The sequence below is a fragment of the Lepisma saccharinum genome, chromosome 11 (assembly GCF_977018435.1).
Source record: "Lepisma saccharinum chromosome 11, izLepSacc3.1, whole genome shotgun sequence".
Classification (NCBI taxonomy): Eukaryota; Metazoa; Arthropoda; class Insecta; order Zygentoma; family Lepismatidae; genus Lepisma; species Lepisma saccharinum.
Window position 1 is genome coordinate 45,612,280 of NC_139239.1, and position 21,435 is coordinate 45,633,714.

At 38.4% G+C, this 21,435-nt stretch overlaps 2 protein-coding genes across 2 annotated transcripts in view; one reads left to right on the forward strand and one right to left on the reverse strand.

Annotated features, from left to right (window-relative positions):
* LOC145994763 (cytochrome c oxidase assembly factor 1 homolog) overlaps nucleotides 1-21,435 on the forward strand; it is a 329,972-nt gene that overhangs the window by 7,840 nt on the left and 300,697 nt on the right. The window lies entirely within an intron of this gene.
* LOC145995011 (histone-lysine N-methyltransferase SETMAR-like) lies at nucleotides 19,052-19,732 on the reverse strand. The gene has a single exon (XM_083131544.1). The coding sequence runs from the start codon at nucleotides 19,730-19,732 to the stop codon at nucleotides 19,052-19,054; it is 681 nt and encodes a 226-aa protein (XP_082987670.1).

The window sequence follows — 21,435 nt, forward strand, 5'->3', positions numbered from 1 at the left end:
TCAGTGCGAATGCAGTGTTTCCAACTCTTCACCGAAAAATTCCGACTTTCGTGTTACTGATTTTTTATTTTTTTCCAGGTTCGAAAACCCTACGAACCATGCACGGGTAGCCCCACACACCATTTACGGATAGCCCCACAAACCATTCATAAATAGCTCGACGAACCATGCATGGCAAGATTAGGTTCTGTTAGGCTAGGCAAACAGATAAGCATATTGGCACCTTGAACTATGTTCCACAATACACAATTGGTAAGTACAAACCATGCGAAACACAAAATATTCGATGTTAATGTGTTTCCGATATATGAAACTGTTACCAAACATAGTTAAAATTGTCATGTTCTGGCAAAACAATGTCATGGTTGGAAACACTGACCGGGGGTTACGTCATCGAACGCACGGAACATTTGGTTCATGTAAGTTGAAGGTAATGGAGGAAAGAGCTTTTGTGCATCGGAGAGACATTAATGTTGAAAAATACATGATTTACCAGCGGAATAAATTGAACGAAGGGAGAAAACACTTCCACGACTTTTCAAAAGTCTACAGAAACTCTGTTCCATACATACTTTCTCCTGTAAAATTGAAGAAATATGTTTTCCCTATATCAAACTGTTACCCTTTTTATTTCTATTAAGTAGGTTCAGAGAGACTCGAGTATGTACAAAATGCAGATAATTTTCTAGCCACACTACATGTAGTACATTATTATAATTAATGAATATCACAATGCTTGTGGCTAAGCAAACGGGTTGGTGACCGAATGTGCTCTTCAAAAATTGCATTGTTTTTCTTTAATTGATAGTTTCCAATGATTTATTTAATGTAAAATTTGTTTCAAAGTGTAGAAACCAAAATTAACTGCGACATTTGGTTCTAAATGTGGCCTGCATAAGTAAAATTCCAAACTACTTCCATCTGATTTATTTATTTATTTTTGTTGTGTAAATAGTGTTGTAAAGTGGGATCTATCAGTATTACCATGCAAATTGTCCATGACTATTTTCATTAATTTTTCTTTGCATCCTATGTGTTTTGAAGCGATGGATTTTTATGTATGATGGTGCATAAGTTGTCAACAGCTTGTCTTGATTTTTCTTTTAATTCTTGAAGCTCTTATTGGGTCAAATGAAGTGCATGAACATGGTGATGGAAAATTTGCATGGTAATACTCATGGATCCCACTGTACACACACACACATAGCTGAGAAACACATGCAAATCCTAACAGCATCTACCTAACAAAAATTAAAAAATTACTACCATCAAGTGCAGGGTGAAATGTGTCGGGTGGCAAATGAATATCTTGAAAGACTCTCGTATCCGAAAAATTTCAATACATGTAGACACCTTCTTATATTCATGATCGCATTCGAGTTTTCAGTAACAGTTCCATATATCGGAGAGACATTTCTTCATTTTTACAGAAGAAACTACTTACGGAAATGAGTTTCTCTAAGGTTTCCAACGTTCGTCGAGGTATTTTCTTTGATCGTGGAATCTATTTGACCGGGAAATCATGTAATTTTCAAGAGAAATATCTCACCGATGCACGATTGCCATTGCTTTCCCTACGTGAACCAGATGCTGCATACGTTTGATGATGTAACCCCCTGTCAGTGTTTCCAACCCTGTTTTTTTTTAACTATGCTTGCCTAACCTAACCTTATCAGAATGGTTCGTGGGGCTATCCGTGAATGGTTCGTGGGGCTATCCGTCAGCTACCCATGCATAATGTACAATTTGCACACGTGATGAACACGATAGTAGGTATTTTTCGGTGAAGAAGGTTGGAAACACTGCATACCCACTATGATAGTCAAGTTTTGCCCGCCATATTGTGTGTTAATGAAGCAGAAAAAGGAATAACAAAAATTACTCTCTATGTGAAAAATTGTGTTTGTTTTCGTGTAAAAAGATTAATGGCACCTTGAATTATGTTCCGCAACACACAATTGGTAAGTGCGAAACACAAAATATCCGATTTTAATGTGTCTCCGATCTATGCATTACACTCCTAATTCCATAGTGCATGTATCAGAATAGGGCAAGAATTTACAATACCGGACCCTTCTGTAATTTCTATGCTACTGCTTATACTCACGAAATAATTAGTCGCGATGATTTATGTGAGGTTAACATGTTGGGGTGAGGTATAGAAATTGTTCATTAACGTGTAGAAGTTGTAAAATAATGATTCTCCGTATACAAGTGTGGGAACCATATTTGTTGATATGAACAATTGACGTTTGCAATTAGTTACGCTGTCTACAGCATTGCCACACTGTTGGTTTCATACTTGGAGAGCATGGATTGTGTAAGAATGGCGGAAGAGAACAGTAAAAAAGTAGTTGATTACAGGTAAGTTTGGCAACAATGCATCGATTGTAAAATTGCAGGATACGAAACTGGCGTCTTTGATGAAGAACGTTTGCTGTTAAAATGCTACGAAAATAAGATATTTTTTTTCGGTTCGTTATCACAATTAGCACAAAACCATTCACGGATAGCCCTACTTACCATTCTCGGTAGGGTTAGGTTAGACAAACATAGTTAAGATTTGGGGTTGTGAAACCATGCATGGGTAGCCCCAAAACCATTCATGGTAAGGTTAGGTTAGACAAGCATAGTTAAAATTTGGGGTTTTAGTAATGTCAGGAATGTATATTTCGTTTTTTAAGTATTGGAAACACAAATTCTTCTGGTAAATAATGAGCAATCGCGCATGTCTGTTCTGATCATGGACCACTCAATTTAGCTTATTTTGCAATTTCTACACATGACCCCCAAATTTTAACTTCAAATTCGTTATTAGGAGGCCTGAATTAGTGAGTATGCGAAATATTACAAAAATCGGAGACGGGTCCGGTATTGTAAATTCTCTCCCATGTGAAACAGAAACTTTGTAACACAGAATTGAAACCAAAATATGGACTCATTTTTTATTCATGCATGACCTACATGCAGCAAAAATTGGATATGCTCTCAGCACCAAAGCATGGAGTACTTGGGTACAGGTCCAGATTTATAGTAAAATCATAGAATCATAGGTTCAATCCCCACCACTGGCAAAAAAAGAAGAAAAGTTTTATCTGAAGGCGAGAGAAGAGCTGCTCTCCTGAAAGGTAGTGTTAGAATAAGTTTTCTGGAAATTTTGAAAACAGTGAAGTTAGCCTGCCCCATTTTGGAATGGCCCTTTTTTAAAAAATATAGCAGCACTAACGAAACTTTAAGGCAGAAAACGGCACTACCATAGTAGTAGCGATGGGTAAAATTGTCGGTAGTTTTCTGGAAAATTTGAAACCTGTGAAGTTAGTCTGCCTCATTTTGGAACAGACCTTGTTCCAAAAATATAGCAGCACTAACGACACTTTCTACGGTAGAACAACAGCACTAATGTAGCAGTAATTGTTGAGTTTTGGGTTTTTTCAGTTCTTCCGTAATCCAGAAAATGGAGTTAAGAATAAGACAGTATTTGTAACACAAACAAAAGTGTATAATTTCGGAACACAGTAATAGAACAAGTACAACAACTTACATATCGGTATAATAGAATGAAGTCTCGTCACGGAGAACGGCTATGACTTTTTAGACATCCATGACAGGAACAATGCACAGACTGATAACGAACAACATTTAATAACCAGGTCTGGCGTTCAAGTTCAATCGCCATACGACACTCTCCTTCCCTTTGGTTGAAGAGACTCCCGTTTCATGGAGTTTGCCCATAGCGGTCAGGCGGTCGTCTTGGTCTCTGTGATCTCCTAACCGGTTGATTGTCGCAGGTCTCATTTGGAGGTTCCACTAGATCTTCAGTAGCAGGAACTGGAAGATAGTCCTCCTCTCTAACAAGCATTGGGTTGTTTCTGCACGATTGACTTTGATTTCGGACAAAGGTGTCTTCTCCAACCTTGTCGGGATACCTCTTCATCTTCGTGAGATGAACAACAATCAGTTCATTATCTACAATCACCTTCGCCATCTTCCGGCCTATCAATTTAACAATTTCGCCGATTTTGTACTTGCACCCATGGCTGAATTGTTTCTTGTGACGTTCCACAAGTACCTTTTCCCCCGGCATGAACGGAACGGGACTAATAGGTTGATTCTTGGAACCATTTGACGTGTCAAAAGCGGAAATGTCTGTTCTTGGCCGAAACTTAAGCAAACGTTCTGCTGACTTAAGCAAACTATACCCGTGCACTGGAGTATTCCTTAATCTGCCTAAAAGCTCAAGAACGAACTTGTCCATCTCTCTCAACGTGATGCATGAACGATTTGAAAAGTTCTTTTCGAGTAAGTTCTTCACCACCCCAACATTACTTTCAGCAAGACCATTTGATTGAGGGGTGTACGGAGCTGAGTGAAGAAGCTTGATATTCCTCTTTGAGAAATAAGAGTTGAACTCTGAAGATGCAAATGGTTGGCCATTGTCAGTTACATAGGTTTTCGGATATCCAAAGCATGAAGAAAATTCATCCAAATAACCAATCATGGTGTCAAATTGCATATTCTTCACTCGCCATACAGATATCCAATGAAAATAAGCGTCAACCAGCAACAGGAAATTCATGTCTGAGAAATGGAAGAAATCAAGATGAACACGCTCAAAAGGCTGCGATGCAATAGGTCACGTTTCGAATGCGGTACCCGGTACGTTGGGCCTGTTATTGTATCGCAAACATGTGTCACACAAAGACGTAACCCTCTCAATATCTTCGTTCATCGTGTTCCAGAAGAACGATGAACGAGCTATTTCCTTCATTTTGCATGTTCCCTGGTGGAATTTGTGCAACAGAGTTAGGACACTTTGGATACAAGATTCAGGTATGACCAGTCTTTCGCCCACGAAAATACATCCCTTCTGTATGTGGACATCATATCGCCTGTCGAATATTTTTCTGAGAGGATGACCTTTTGTTCTCCCGATGAATTGCGGCCATCTCCCTTGAACATATTCGAAGACTTTAGAAAGCTCAGGATCACGTTGTGATTCCAGCGAAATGCGCGATCAACACCGAAGATTCAATAAGATTAAGGACAACCAGCTCAGCTGTCAACTGACATGCGAAATCATCATCATAATCATGAACTGGATCGTCTGCAACACAAATTCTAGACAGTGCATCAGCCAACTCAACATGAGGCGTGTAAACAGTTTTGAAGTCATATTCTTCCAAAACTAACTTCCATCTGTTGATTCTGCTGATGGCTAAAGCAGGCAGGTTACTTCTAGGATCCAGCAGGTGAGATAAAGGTTTCGAGTTGGTGAACGCAACAAAATGTCGTCCAATGAGATACTTGTGAAAGTATTTGACTCCACGGACTAATGCAAGTGATTCCCTTTCCAATTGAGTGTAGTTCCTTTCCGCAGCGGATAAAGTACCGGCCATACACATGATAGGCTTTAGGACTCCGTTTATCTTGTGCATTATGGCTGCTCCCGTAGCGGTAGGAGATGCATCTGACATGAGGTATAAGTCTTTGTAAGGATCATATACAGTACATACTAAGTCCTTAGATAGCAGATCCTTGACATCCTGGAATTCCTTCTGATGAACATCTGTCCATGACCAGCGCACCCCATTCTTCAACAAATCATATAAATTGGCAACACAGTCAGCTAGGTTTGGCAGGTACGAAGCGTAATATGTGACCATATCGAGAAATGACTTCAATTCGCCAACATTAGTGGGTTGGTTACACTGAATTATTTTATCAATGTTTTCTTTCAGAGGACGAATTCCCTCCTGTAAAAGAGAATGTCCCAGATACTTCACATTTTGCATGAAGAACACAGACTTTTGTTCATTTATCCGGACGCCATAATCGGAGAAAAGATTCAGCACCTTTCGTGCGTTATCATTGCACTCCTCAAGAGTAACTCCTCCTACTAAAATGTCGTCTTGGAAAATGGAAACCTTGTCTACAATGGCACTGGCAGATTTTACTCCGAAGGGAAGCTTCAACTGTCTGAATAACCCGAATTCCGTGTTGAAGACAAGGACCTTCTGTGCCTGTAGAGATAGGTGTAACTGAAGTTAAGCCCTTCGAAGGTCAAATGAAACGAACCAACTACAACCAACCATCTTGTTGAAAAGGTCCTCTATTTTAGGTAACGGATGTCCCATCTTCCTAAGTTGCGGATTTACAGTGTTCTAGTAGGACACACATAGCCTTAATTCACCGTTTTTCTTACGAACAACAACAAGAGGAGAAGCCCACGATGATGATTTGATCGGTTCAATGACTCCGTCACTAACCAACTTCTGTAATTCATCCTTGACTGGTTCCTTAAGCGAGTGTGGGACGTCGTAATATCTCTTGAACACTGGTGTAGCATCGTCTTTCAATGGCAAGTCTATCTCGAAGCGATTGATCGACTTGGACATGTCACCATCAAAAGGTATAGGAAAAAATTTTTCCTTAGATTCGCAACCAGTTCTTTTTTTGCTGATGATTCAACAGCAGTTGCAACCATCTGAGGAACATGTGAAACAAAAATGTTTCGCCATTCAGGCATGAAAATATCAATCCAAGACAAACCCATAATCGCACGATTCAATTTTGTCTTTACAACAATCATATCTAAGTTATGTTTCATTCCTTGAAATACAACTTCAACGTTAACTTTTCCTAAAACACCAAGATTATTACCATTTGCTGCTTTCAAGATGATAGGAAAATTGTGTATAGTGCAACCTCGCAATGAAGACTCAAATTGTCTACTGTCAATTAAAGTATAAACAGAACCTGTATCCACTAGGAATGTAATCTTAGAATTGTTGACTTGTAAGTCGATAAACAATGATCCCTGTGTATGCCAAACAGATTCACTTTCTTTAGTAACGAAAGTAGTGAAAATTTCTGGACACTGAGCGTTACATTGGATACCAGCGGCGCTGTAATTAACAAATTCGCTCTTTGATTTTTCTTCTTGAACATCTGCAAATTTGTGATCTATGGGAATGCATGGCACATTAAAATCTGAATAATCAATGGATGATTCTCGGTTTATATGTTGAAATTGCTGTGATTGTTAGTTACAATCGTAGGTTTTGAATTAGCTGGAACATTGATAGATCTTTCATTGATACGTGTGTTAAGCACAATGTTTGTGCTAGAAACCAATTTGTTTTTGTTAGAATTGTTATATTCTCTCTTCTTGCAGGCTGTTAAGAAATGATTTTTCTTTTTACAATATCTGCAAGCTGGGCATTTTCGGTTAGGATGAAAAGAATTACAATTATCACACGGTTCACCAGAATCATTGTTTGATTTGTTACCAATATTCCTTGTATCAGCTTTATTTTGTCTGATGTTCATTCGAAGATTGCCCTTGTACCTGTTTTGGATTTGCGAAGTGAATTCAGTCGGGGTTTCAGAATGTTCCACAGTATTCTTTGAGCGACTTTGGTTAACAATTCCCTAATTTAATTCTAGCTTGTTGAGATACATGGCCGTATCTATTGCCTTTTTCAAGGTCAAATCAGGATCTGATAACAGTCTATTTCTAACGCGCACACTTCTCATACCAAGAATAAATACGTCGCGACACATTGAATCAATGAGATCACCAAAATCACATTTTGAGGCTTGCTCTTTGATTTGCACAATGAAATCAGGAATGCTTTGATTATCTTTCTGTTTAACAAGAAAAAACTTATGCCTTTCAAGTACGAGATTCTTCTTGGGCTCATAATGGCTGATCAATGTTTGTTGAATTTGAGCAAGACTGAGCTCTGATATTGATTTAGGTTGTATGAGATTGTATAAATCAGCATACGTTCTGTGCCCTATTACTGCTAATAGAACATGTTTAGCCTTATCATCGGGAATGTCTGAAGCTTTGCAGAAATGCTCGAATCTCTCGAAGTATTGTTTAATACTTTCCTGCTCTCTGCAGAATTCAGAAAATTGTGACAACTTTTGCATTGTGTACAGAGATTCTTACCTCCAACAGACAGCTTGAAGAACAATCACAAGAAATATGTAAAATTACGAGAAGTAAGTATCAAATGAAGTTTCCAAGATCCTCGTCGCCATTGTTGAGTTTTGGGTTCTTTCAGTTCTTCCGTAATCCAGAAAATGGAGTTAAGAATAAGACAGTATTTGTAACACAAACAAAAGTGTATAATTTCGGAACACAGTAATAGAACAAGTACAACAACTTACATATCGGTATAATAGAATGAAGTCTCGTCACAGAGAACGGCTATGACTTTTTAGACATCCATGACAGGAACAATGCACAGACTGATAACGAACAACATTTAATAACCAGGTCTGGCGTTCAAGTTCAATCGGCATACGACAGTAATGATAGGCAAAGTTTCAGTAGTTTTCTGGAAAATTTGAAAACCATGAAGTTAGCATGCCCTATTTTGGAACGGCCCTTGTTCCAAAAGTATAACAGCACTAATGACACTCTTTATGGTAGAAAACAGCACCAACGTTGCAGTAACGGTGGTCAAAGTTTCGGTAATTTACGGGAAAATTTGAAAATCGTGAAGTTTTTTTTTGGCTGGCCCTTTTATAATTATAAGAGCACTAACAAGTCTGTTTATGGCAGAAACCAGCACTAACGATAGACAAAATTGGGTTATTTTTGTAGACAAATGGCAGGCTAAGTTCACGGACCTGTGTGAGGTTGCTAAAGAGTATGTGATATTGTGGAACACATTATCAACCTACATTAAAAATAATATTACACCTGTATGTGATTTTGTGTGTTAATACTTACATAAATACGCTTTCCATATACTGGTAAAATTAATTACTACTGTGAGAGGAATTATTTTTGGCTTGCACTGTAGGGCCTTGCACAAATATGACAATTTTTATGGTAAGGCCCACTGCATGTTCATTATTTTGTTTATACTTTAGACTGGTTTTGTGTTATTGGTTTTCTTTAATAATGCCTGTTTTTGTTAATTCGAATTTTTGATAATTTTTTTGTCCCCTTTGGACTCTATACATCTCTTCCCCTTTAAATATTATTTATTAAATGAAGACCATGCAACTCAGTGTGTTTTTCAGACTGTATATATTGTGTAACACTTTCTGCAAGCTTAACATCGCAAATGCTAACTGGAATGAAATACTTCAATGTAGAGTACTGTCTGTTGTAAAAAAATCTCATAAGATTTTTGGAAGCATTGCATTTATGCTAGCAAAAATGTTAAAGGAAATACTTCTGTCTGAAGCGAACCTAAGATGAGAGGTGAACTATCACTCTTTTTCTGTCCTATCTTCCAAGAATTAATGGCAGCAGTTCTTCATTCAATTTTGTTGATTTATAATACCACCATGAACAGCAGTGATGTTTCTGGTGAATTTCAGTTGCACTTATTGCAGCTTCAGAAGTTGTATCACGTTTGTTAGGATTTTGGATCAGCAACACATTCGAATTATTCATCACTCCCTACCAGACCACTCTCATTGTACTTCCAAGCAAATATGGCATGAACGTTAAAGTCAATGCCATCAGCCCAGCATTTCCTATTGTCCTACGTGTAATGTTGTTTTAGTTTCCAGATACGCATTGTACCATGCCGTGATTATTGTGTGAAGAATGATTTAGGTGTAGGGGCAATAGTCTAACCATCAGCATCTTGTTCTCTTCCAGGTGTTATTGGTGCCATCCACAGATGCCTCATAGAGGTAAGAGCTCCAGGATTTTACCAGACTGACTCCACTAATGAGGAATCCCATTGCTCAATAATCATTCTTCAAGGTGTGTGCACAACAGACAATATCTTCACAAATGTGGCAGTTAGTTATGAAGGAACAGTGGAGTTAGTGTTTCATGCTTCACAATTAAAAAGAACTGTAGATGAATGTGGACAGCTATATCTATTTCATACGGAGGACTACCATATAGTAGGCAGTGTGTTGTATCCATTGGAGAAGTGGCTCATGGTTCCATTCAGAAACAATGGTGAACTGACAAAATCTCAACAAAAATTCAATGAAAGCTTGGATATCACAAGGTAATTTCACAAGTTTTTAACCAGCAGCATGCCCAGGGAGAGGGTATGGCTACAAATGGGAGGAGTATTCTTCTTGATGTAGCCAAGTTGAATGAGAGGATTATTCCTCTTGTAGTGTACATTTGTTACAAGCATTTAAACATGTATTTTTGTTGTAACATTTTAGGAGAACACACACACAAACAATCAAACTAAAAATAAACGCATGAAGAAGGAAGTGTGTGTTCTCCTTCAACGTTACATCAAAAGATGTGTTTAAATGCTCGAAACAACCGTAAACTACAAGAGGAATAATGCTACAATGCAAGCAATGCATAGATGCAAGAAAAAAATGATTATAGAACCATCATCATGCCTTTGGCTATTATCATATGAAAAATTCAAGTATAGGGGTTGTTCAAATGAAACATAGATAGGGGTCAAGAAACAAACACTTCATGTGTTGGACATCATATATCATATCATGTATGCCATATATCATGACAGCAAACTGAGAATAGTTCCAGTGAACCTAAACATAGGCATCTTCACCATGTAAGCAGCGGTCCCAACACTCAATAAGTTTCTGTATATCTAAGGCAAAGTGCCTCTGTGAGGTTCTTGGGTACCCATTGACACATATCCCGGTTCTTTGTAGAGTTGCAATTTTGAATGGACGCTTTTTTTTCCACTAAAAAGCTGGCTTTTTGGGTATCAAATGGAAATTTTGGCTTTTTACCAATTACAGCTAACCTATTTTACTTGAAGTTACTGTTATGAGTTTACAGGTTTGTAGTGCCATATTTTACAACTAGCTAAGAAGATTTACATGATGTAGCAGCCAAGAGACAGAAATTGGCCAATCCCAGTAAACATATATTGCATAATGGTTCAGATACAATTTTAACCGTAGCTTACCGAGGGGGGAGGGGGGAGGTGCTCAGGCCCTCCACCTCTATTTTTTAGATTTTTAAACGTTTTAAAAATAAATCACATTGTTTCCTAGAGTGTCCCTAATATTTCTATATTACTTTTGTTCATAAAAAATGTAATTAGGAGGCAAAATGCACTTGGTGGCCATATCAGGCACCATCTTTGATTACTGAAGACAAAATTTAATGTAAATAGATTTGATACTAGAGTTTCAAAAGGTAGAGAAGTATTTTCTTTTTTGCTTCATGTACACGTTCGTGTAACAAATTTAAACATTGAAAATCATATCATACTATTAGGTTCTATGAAAAACACATACAAAACTACTCTAGTTATGTGAATATGTTTATACTATATAGATATATCTAATAAGCCTACCAAAATATGAAGATAATACTCGGAAAGAACGGCCCATTCATAAAAGCCAGCTTTTATGAAAACACTGTTTGTGTCTAGCTATGAATTTCATATTGTAAATTGTACTTTATATTTAGAAATGAGTGTGTATTTTACAGTAGGGAGATAAACGAAAACCGTAGACCAGGAAAAATACTACCAACTACTGTATTTTCATTGATTTGAGACACTTCTGTGAAAAAAGCTGCGAAAAAACTCTTGTTTTGTATTTTCAAAAAAGCCGGGTTTTTTTCGACCACTTCCAACTCTAGTTCTTTGTGAAGGGTACTGTGTCTGGACCTGAGGTTGACAGCTGTTGAAAGCTCACATATGCTTGTACGGCAATTTTCCTTTACCAACATGTCCACAGTTTCAACTCTTTCCATCCTCCTTGAAGCTCAGCACACCACTTGAACACAGTACTACATTTCAAACATGTGTCCTTGTGCCCAGCTTGTATTCAAGCAATTAAAGATTTCACTTGACACAACAATTTCCTTGCATGGGAATTGAATCATAGCACATTGTGCCTGCTTGGACGTATCCATTACACACCACTGTAGCGAGAATGCCCTCCTCTACTCACCAGGTGCTTCACCCAGAATGACATGTTACATAATCCAGTGCATTCAGTGCTGCCATCATCCAGCCACCAAGTCAAATATTTGCAGTGTTGCCAGCTCTGTCTATGCTTCACTTGAATGACCTTTATATATACAGGGTGTTTGAAAAAGAACTCCCTAGTTTTAAGTATAAATTTAACAGTGGCGAAGCTAAGGCATAAATACTGGGTAGGCTGAAAAATCTGCTTATATTTTTTTATACAGCAGGTCCATGCGTCGATTCTTCTGGGTTGTAAAAGTATCAAATTACTCTTTCCTTGAAGCCTTGATCAATAGAAAGTTCTTTAACCAGTTTTGTTTAATGGCTATTGTACTGAGAGAACTTAATCTTTTATTTTTCATTGAATTACGGAGATAATTTTTTACTCTCTTGAGGGTGCTCATACTTCTTTCGGAGGAAGCTGTTGTAACAGGGAATATCAAGACCAACTTGATAAGTTGTGTTACTTCTTTGTAGATTGTTTGAAGATCATTGCTAACTGTGAATTTTAGAAGGTCTGCAGGAGGTAAATGCTTTTCTTCATCAGCATAGATATTCTTTAAATCATTTTCTAATCGTTCTTTATTGAAAAATGGATACGTGGACAGAAGGTTATTTAATTTCATCACTGGAAAATGTAGTTTATATCGCCCAAAGCTATTTTGGTCTAGCAATTCAACAAATTTTATCTTTTCAAGATCTCCAAAACGTATTTCCATTTGTACAGTCAGTGCGTCCAAGATTTTGTAGGTTAAGCATTTGAGAGCCACGAAGTCTTGTTCACTTACATTTATTGCACTGCAAATCCTCTTAGAGTTTTCAACACATAATTTCACAGTATTTTATTTTTATAACATAAATACACTATGTGCCACACACACACACACACGTGCATGCACTTGAAGTAAATTAACATTCAACAATGCAGCGCGTGAACGATGCACTTTGCTAGAAGCACAACGGGTTGGTTCTGAGGCTAGCCGCTTTCACCCAGTGAATCAGCAGTCCCCTCCCCTTACCCTCCCCTCCCACCTACACACAGCTCACGCTGTAGCTGCCTTTTAAACGCGAGGCTTTTGAAGAAAAGCCTCACAGTTCGGACCGAACGCGCTCTCCTCTTTCTGGCCTGACTGACGACATATCTGGAAGGATCGGCGGAACCAAACGTTCGGATTACATAGTTTAATTCGTTTTAACGAACTTTGATTGTTACAGGGTACAAGAACATTTTAATTTCAACATTTTTTGGGTAGGCTAAGCCTCAAAAGCCTCATAGGAGCTTCGCCACTGAAATTTAATAGGGAAAGTAATGAAAACTTACATCAATGAGTACATATCATGAAAGAGGATTCCTTCAAGTTTTGTTCAATGTTAGTACACCTCAACGTGGGATCCATTTGTTGCCCTGCACACGTCGAGACGATATTCCACTTCTCGCCACGTATTCACCAACATTTCAGGTGTAACTGTCCCAACCACAGCGACGATTCTTTCCCGTAAATGATTGATGTCTCTGATCCTAGCACTGTACACAACATTTTTTATGTGGCCCCAAAAGAGAAAGTCCAGTGGGGTTAAGTCTGGGCTTCGTGGTGGCCAAGGTATTGGGCCAGCCCTGCCTATCCACCTTCCTGGAAAGCGAGTGTTAAGAACCGCACACATCTGTTTACTGTAATGAGGTGGGGCGCCATCTTGTGGGAAAAACACAAGCCCCTTTTCTGCCTCAATATCGTCCATTTGGGGAAAGATGTACTCTGTCAACATGTCATGGTAAATGTCCCCGTTTATTGTTTTTTCTACAAAAATGAAAGGACCAACCACACGATCTTCCATCAAACCGCACCAGACATTAAGTTTGGGAGAGTCACGTTGATGCTGAATAACTTCATGTGGATGCTCTGCCCCCCAAATTCTACAATTATGACGATTAACTGTTCCACTGACATGAAATGTAGCCTCGTCAGAAAAGAGAATGTTTGGTAAAATATTGTCACCATCATCATCAATTCTGTGTAGAAAGTCAACAGCAAACTCATACCTTTGGATTTTATCAGTAGGTTTCACTTCATGTAACAGTTGCAATTTGTAGGCGCACAACTTTAGTCTTTTACGAACAACATCATACACTGTACCTTTAGGCACTCCTAATTGTAGACTATGTCTGGCCAATGACTTCTTCGGGCTCCGAACACACGAAACACGGATCTGTTCAACAACATTTTCGGAAGTTCTCGGTCTACGTGGTGATTTACCTTTTAAAACACTACCGGTTTCCTTGAAAGACTTTAGCCAATGACGGATAGTTTTTGCTGTAGGTGGTTCACCACCATACTGACGTCTAAAATTACATTGCACTGTTATAACTGACTCAGTTTTCACAAACCAAATAACACACTGCGCTTTCTGTTGCGGAGTACACATTGTTGCTGAGTTGCTCTGCACTACACGAACGCGGGAACTGAACTGAGGGAACAAAGGAAAAAACACAGCACTGGTGCCATCTCAAGGTAAAGCAGACCTACCAACTGCAAGGGTGCCAAACTTGGAGAGTTGATGAATCAAACACCACAAACTAGAATACTGTATGTCACTTTGTACAGATTCTAGGACACATTAAAAATAGGGAGTTCTTTTTCAAACACGCTGTACTGTTCTGGTTGTAGCATCTGAACCTCAAATCATTTTTGAGGTTCAGGTGCCATGTGATCTGGGCAAATTTCAAACTTTGTGCCTTTGCCCTGGACCCCTAATTCTTGCACATTGTTAAATTGTTGTTTATTGTGCATTATTACATGAAATATTGAAATTTTTCAGAAACAAGTAGTGGTTTAGGGGTTATAACCCTTTTTATAAATCTATTCCATAATATTATGATGTGTAAAAGAGGACTACTTCAATCTTCACTTGTTAATTATAGTAATGATTATATTGTTTTATAATTCAAGTCTGTCATGCCTTCATATGTATACTAATGAACAAAAAAGACGGAACTGAAATATAGTGTGTAGTTTTCAAGAAATGGCATGTTAGTTATGTTAATTGTTGCCACATGGTGCAGCCCATCTATCCGCTAAACGTTAATTTACATTTATACATATAATTTTTCACATGACTTGCTACTTGTTTGTTCATTTTAGAATATATATTATCATCCTAGAATTAGAGATTTGACAACAATTATTTGTAATGGTGAAATATTTTGTAGTTATATTTCTGAAGCATTTTTCATTCAATATTTTGCTCCTGCAATCATTGTTTGTGCAATTCAATTTCACAGGATTAAGTTTCTATTATAAAATTATCTGCATTGATGCCTCCGCATCTTCAAATCTTCTATTCATTTCTTAACATAATTTGTTCTCTCAAACTGTGCTGTTATGCCCTGTCCCAGAGATCTCTGGAGCAAGGCCGTGCATAGCATCAGAGAAGGGGAGGGAATCGAAGCAGTACACATTGCTGCGAAGGCTGGTAACGGCAGCTGCTTTACCCCTCTATGCAATCAAGTTCCCTCTCATATGATCATTGGTGGGGCCATGTCATGTCACTACTTGCACAGATACTTGTTTTGTTCGCCTGCTCCAGAGATAGCTGGGACAGGGAATAGTGTTCATAAAATTTCAGCAAGCTTGACATCATCTTTGAAGGAAAATAAAAAGTAATATGCTGTACAATAGCAGTAAATCATCTGTCATCTTGAATAATAACTAGCACAGTTGGTGTGATAACAATCAATACTGCCAGAATGATGTGAACATATATTATTGTAAATATGCAAGCAGTAGGTACTTACTGAAGGCATTCCAACTTTGAGACAAACAGTCCTTGTATTTCACAAATTATATTGACACTAATTCTGTCATATTCTTCTTAGGGAACCCATCCAACATACCTTTGAATTGCTCAAAAGCAGATGGAGGAGGATAAATTGCATGAACATCAAGAAACTTGACAAAGCCATTCGCATTGTACTTGCATGTTGTGTACTTCACAATTTCTGCCTTATGTACAATGACCATTGGACAGACAGTGAACCGTCATCTAGTGGAAGTGAAGAAGTGAATTATTCCTGCCTTGAACTTGATGAAGTTGCCAAGGAGAAAAGGCAACGAATTGTTGATGAGTATTTTGAGAGAGAAAGTCTTCCATAGGAGATGTAAATTTAATTTTTCTCAACACTTTTGTGTTGTGGCTTTTTGTTGAAGTTTGGAAATAAGTTTATGATAATCAACATAATAGGCTGTGTAATGCTTGTGTATATCTTTGTAGCCAAACTCAAGATCAGCTCTAAGAAAAAAATGCATAAAATTATTTTGTAGGTTTTGTAATAAATGAAAATTGCGAAAAAGATGAGCTTGTGCAAGTCAATCAAGGGCACTTCAAGTGTCAGAGCAATGTTCACTGAGCAAAGATTTTGCTTATTGAGCAGACCAGTCGTTACTTGATGGCTCTGCACATTTTGTATACCAATACTTTCAGAACACAATTCATATGTACATACTTGTATATAAAGTACATACCCTGTTAGTTTGGGTAAGAAGCAGTGCCGGATCTACAAATCTTGTCCACCCCCACCAAATATTACCAAAGGCCCCCTCTACCTATCTACCCTCACACACACAAGGGGGGGGGGGGTAATTTTATATATATAAAATTATGTGTGTGTGTGTATAATTCTTGATATATTGACAGTCATATACAAGGGCCTACAGGGTGATTCAAAAGTCCCTTAACACCACCTATAAAAGGTAAAGGAGTCAGGCTGGATAAAATTGGTCATGATAGAAACAGGTTAGGCTTAGGGGTAACCACATTAGTGTGTTTTCTAAGCAGACGGCCACCATATTGAATTCAACTCAAAATTTTTTAAATGGGAAGGGGGTGATGTGGTGCTGATTTCTTCAGAGATTTGGGAGAGCCAAAAGTTAAGTAAAGCATAAAGACTGGGTGGGTGGGGAGATTTTTTTTTTTTAAGTGGGGACCTAATACGCTTGAGTTAATTTTTGAAAAATTGTAAAAACCATAACTAGCTTTGACAACAAAACATATATATATAAAGGTACAACGAACTTTATTAGGTGGACAAAAAATTCACTGTACTACTATGTAATTATACAACATTACTTTACATGTAACTTTTGACTGAGAATTTGATTATCATATTCAGTTTATAATACTTATTCCTACAATTCTTTATAGGAGTTTAATATCTTCACACATTTCTACATAAAAAAGGAAGGCCCAAGATAAAATTTTCATCCAGGTGAGGTCGATTATTGGCACCCCAACTGCCCACCCTGTCACCCTCTGCCTCAACTCTCTACCCTGATCCCACTACTTTCCTCCTTCGGCCAATGAAAAACATGACTGTGTTGTATATTTACGGTTTTAACCACAATAAATAATAGCCTTGTTTTTTCAATGGCTTAATATCAAAGAACGTGTATATTGTAGGTTGATATAAAAATAATGGTAGTCTCTTAGTTTAAGTTAAAGTAAAAGTAAAGTGTTCCCCTGTGCATAGCACCACGCCATGAAGGCGTATAGGGGGTGTGGGGGTAACGCCCCACACTTTCTTGATCCGGTCGTGAGTAGTTAGTTTAAGTTGCTACATGATTTTGCAATATGCATTTTTCATTGAGAAATAACCTCAATTAATTTTTCTCTACACAAATCCAACTCTTTATGAAACAAATATAGACATTTTACGTAACCAGAAATAAGGATTTGGCTCTACTAAATCCGGACGGCCCGGTCTGGTGCAGTCGAAGGTGGTGACTCGGCCAATCGCTTGGATTGCATTGTTTTGAATGTTGGTTAAGCATTGGTATAAATATGTAACATTGCAACTTTCAGCCACATCAATGTAATATGAAGTAGCAGACGCATGTTTACAGGTACATGTAAATAAAGAGTAATCCTGATTAGATAATAAAACAGTGGTATATTGCCCATTTCCAAGCAGAATCCTGTGTAATTTCCCACCTGTTGTGTGCGAAGTTTCTGTGTGCAGAAGTTATGTTATATGTTGAAAGGTATACATTGGGCCCCTTATAGGGGAGGGAGCAAATGAGAATTGGAGGGGCCGAGCCCCCTGCCCAGGATGCGCACCAATCAGTTCTGCTGTAGCTTGTGGACGAAGTGAACCGTACATCAGTGCTCCGTCGGAAAAATGTTAAGTGTGAAAGTGGAACAGCGTATCAATGTGAAATTTCTTATGAAACGGAAAATCCGCCACAGAAACTTATGGTTTGTTGAAAGAAGTGTACGGAGATGAGTGTTTATCACGCATGCAAGTGTTTCAGTGGTTTTAAAGGTTTAAAGGTGGACGAGAAGTGATCGCGGACGACTCGCGTTCTGGATGACCTTGCATGTCAAAAACTGAGTCAAACATTGCAAATGTCATTGAATTGATTCGAAAAGATCGTCGCTTGAGTATTCGAGCTATTGCAAAACAACTAACATTATTATATTACGGTGCTGACGACCCTTCGTGAGCGAGTAAGAAGACTACGACCTGATTTGTGGAAAGGCAAGTCACGGATTCATCGTCAGTACAATGCTCCTGCCCACGCGGCATTGTCAGTCAAGGCTTTTTTGGGCAAGCATGGGATCCCAGTGTTAGAGCATCCACCTTATTTTCCGGATCTCGCTCCATGTGACTTTATTTCATTCCCAAACATTGAATCGGCACTGAAAGAAACCAGATTTACGAACGTAGAATCTGTGAAAACAAAAGCGACGGAGGTCATGAACATAGTTTCAGAAAATTATTTCCAGCAATGGAAAATTCGTATGGAGCAGTGTATCGATAGTTCAAGGTAGTACTTTGAAGGGGATAATGTTCGTATTGTACAAAATAACCAATAAAAGATTTTGTATCAACAGTTCCGTTTTTTTCTAGCCACACCTCATATGTGGTTGAATATGCAAGAAATTGAAAAATCACCGGAAAATGGTGGATTTATGAAATGATGTAGCACAAAGGCCAAGAGATATACAAGCCAAGTTGCTTACACTACATAATTTGACCTTCCTCTAATGTGTCAAAATTTCAACTTGTTATTGTAAGGTGCTAGTGCACACTAAAAATGCCCAGCGTGTTTTCAGTGGGAAGTTTAAAATTGAGCAAGGTTTTAAATGAAGATTTATATCTCCGTAACTACGAATGCTAGGAAGTCATTCCATTCCACCAGCAAAGTTCCATCTTCATCCCAGAAAACTGTACCCATTTGCTTCATGGGAGTGAGAGTCGGTCGAGGCTTTTTGGAGCGTGGACTTCCAGTGTGTTTCCATTCCATGGATTGCCTTTTTTTCTCTCTGGAGTTTTGAAGAGGAACCAAGATTCGTCGCCAGTCACCAGTCTTTGGAAAAAAATGTTCTCTGTCTTGGTTATAACGGCGCAACAATTCTCTGCACATGTCCACTCGCTGTTGTTTCTGCTGATCCGTCAGATCGCGAGGCACCCAATGAGCACATATTTTCCTCATTTGCAGATCTTCATGAATGATTGCATGCAGAGTTGCTCGCCCAAAACCAGTTTCACGTTGCAGTTGTTCAATTGTTATACGTCGATCTCCCATAATCAAGTTGGAAACACTTTGGATTGCTGCTGGGATACGCGTTGACCTTGGGCGACCACTGCTGACACCTTTGTCCACACTTTCGTTTCCCCTTTTGAAATTTTGAACCCACTGAAACACTGTACTCCGTGAAGGCGCTGACCCACCACGAATGGCCACAGGTCGGCGATAAATTTTGGATTCCGAAACACCCTCTTTAAACAGGAACCATGTAGTCCACCTCGGACCACGAGAATCACCTTCCATTTCGTAGCATGTCCATGTATTCACTCACACCTGTTCATGTTGAGTCAGCAATTCTCTGCTAGTGGCGCTAGCAGACCCATCTTGTGGTGGAATGTAGAACTATGTCCGACAGTTGAGCAAAACAAAGTTCACTTGACAGATGTTATTTGCAACAATGCAGTGTTGCCAATCCAATTCATTTCCGAATGACCCAAGTACGATGAAAAAAATTGTAATTCCAGAAAGTATGTCTTGTAACAATAATTTTTTTGCTGGTGAGATCCTATGTACTAACAATGATCAATGCTGTTAACGTACTGAGCCATTGAATGCTGGTACTATTACTTTGTCACTGTCCATCCATATCGCTCATTTTTTCACTGCAAGATGTGTTGTACACAGTAATTAATAGGGTACAGATTTTTGCCTTTTCTATTCCTTTGTAGTAAAATGTAAGCTTTCGTGTTTAAAGTTCGTATCATGGTGTTTGTAGTCCGAAAACTCATTTTTATAGTGCCGATTTTGATTAATCATGCCTAAAAATTTCCTATCCTGCCATTTTTGTTAACTTAAATTTTTTGTAAGCACCTTTTTCTTCCCCTACATTGAAGAAGGTGAGCCTTTGTTTACGTTGACCTAACTGTAATCTGGTATTCCCTAGGTGTCAAGGGATGTCAGATCATTGGAAGTACCAATTGTCGCTTAATCAGGGTAGGCAAACTGGTCAACCTGTTTGGGACTTCTACTTGGACAAAACAAATTCAGCCCACCCCTTCTTTTTTTTTTCACCTGAAAGCTACTAGGAGTTAATCAGTACTCATTTGCTTTGATGTGTGTGAAAGGAAGATATCGTGTTCATGTGTTTAAAAATGCCAAAGTACAAGGCGGCCAGAAGTGTTTCAACTAAAAGAAATAGATTGTTGCAGAAGCATCTTTTACCACTGATGGGAAATTTGATTTTTATTTAGCGTTGCTTTTCTACACATTTGGCTAATCGCAACAATGAGGATGAGCAATGATATGATGAAAAGACACCCATAAACAACACCAATGCCCAGGCTGGGATTCGAACCCGAAACCTCTGGGGATTGTAGCCTTGCTGTACTAACCACTCTGCCATGGAGATTGGCCCCACTGACGGAAAAGTAATTTTCTGTCAAGCTTGAATGAAGTAGATACGTTTAACTGTTAAAATTGCTTTACAAATAGATTTTTCTTTCTCATTTTTGGAAATACTATATGTACTACAGTACATATGTAGTTTTATGCAATTGACTTGTTCAAAACTCTCAGCTGCTGACTTAATTTCAGACTCGTTTGAAAAAGTTTTTCTACCTCTCGCGTTATTCGCAAACGAGGATAAATGGTGAACAATGTACGATGAGCCGTCATCTTACATTATCTCAGCTCTGAATATAACAATGCTAACTTATGAAAAAAAAAAAAAACTTGTTTAGTGGCTGTGTGTTGAATATAGAGAATTGCACTAAGCAGGGCTTGGAGTGGAAAATGTTAGTTGGGGGAAGTTTGGTCGACCCTTGGGGTTAGCTGGAGAGAAGTTCCTATGGTTTAATATGGCGAAAATGAGAGAGCTGTAAGGATGTCATCCTTCCCTTCCCTGCTTGCTTCAAACACTGACACTGTCAAACAATATTATTTATTCTAAAATTTCATGTGCATACGGATAAACAGCTCATGTACTTGTGAAAAAAAGCAGGTGTTTT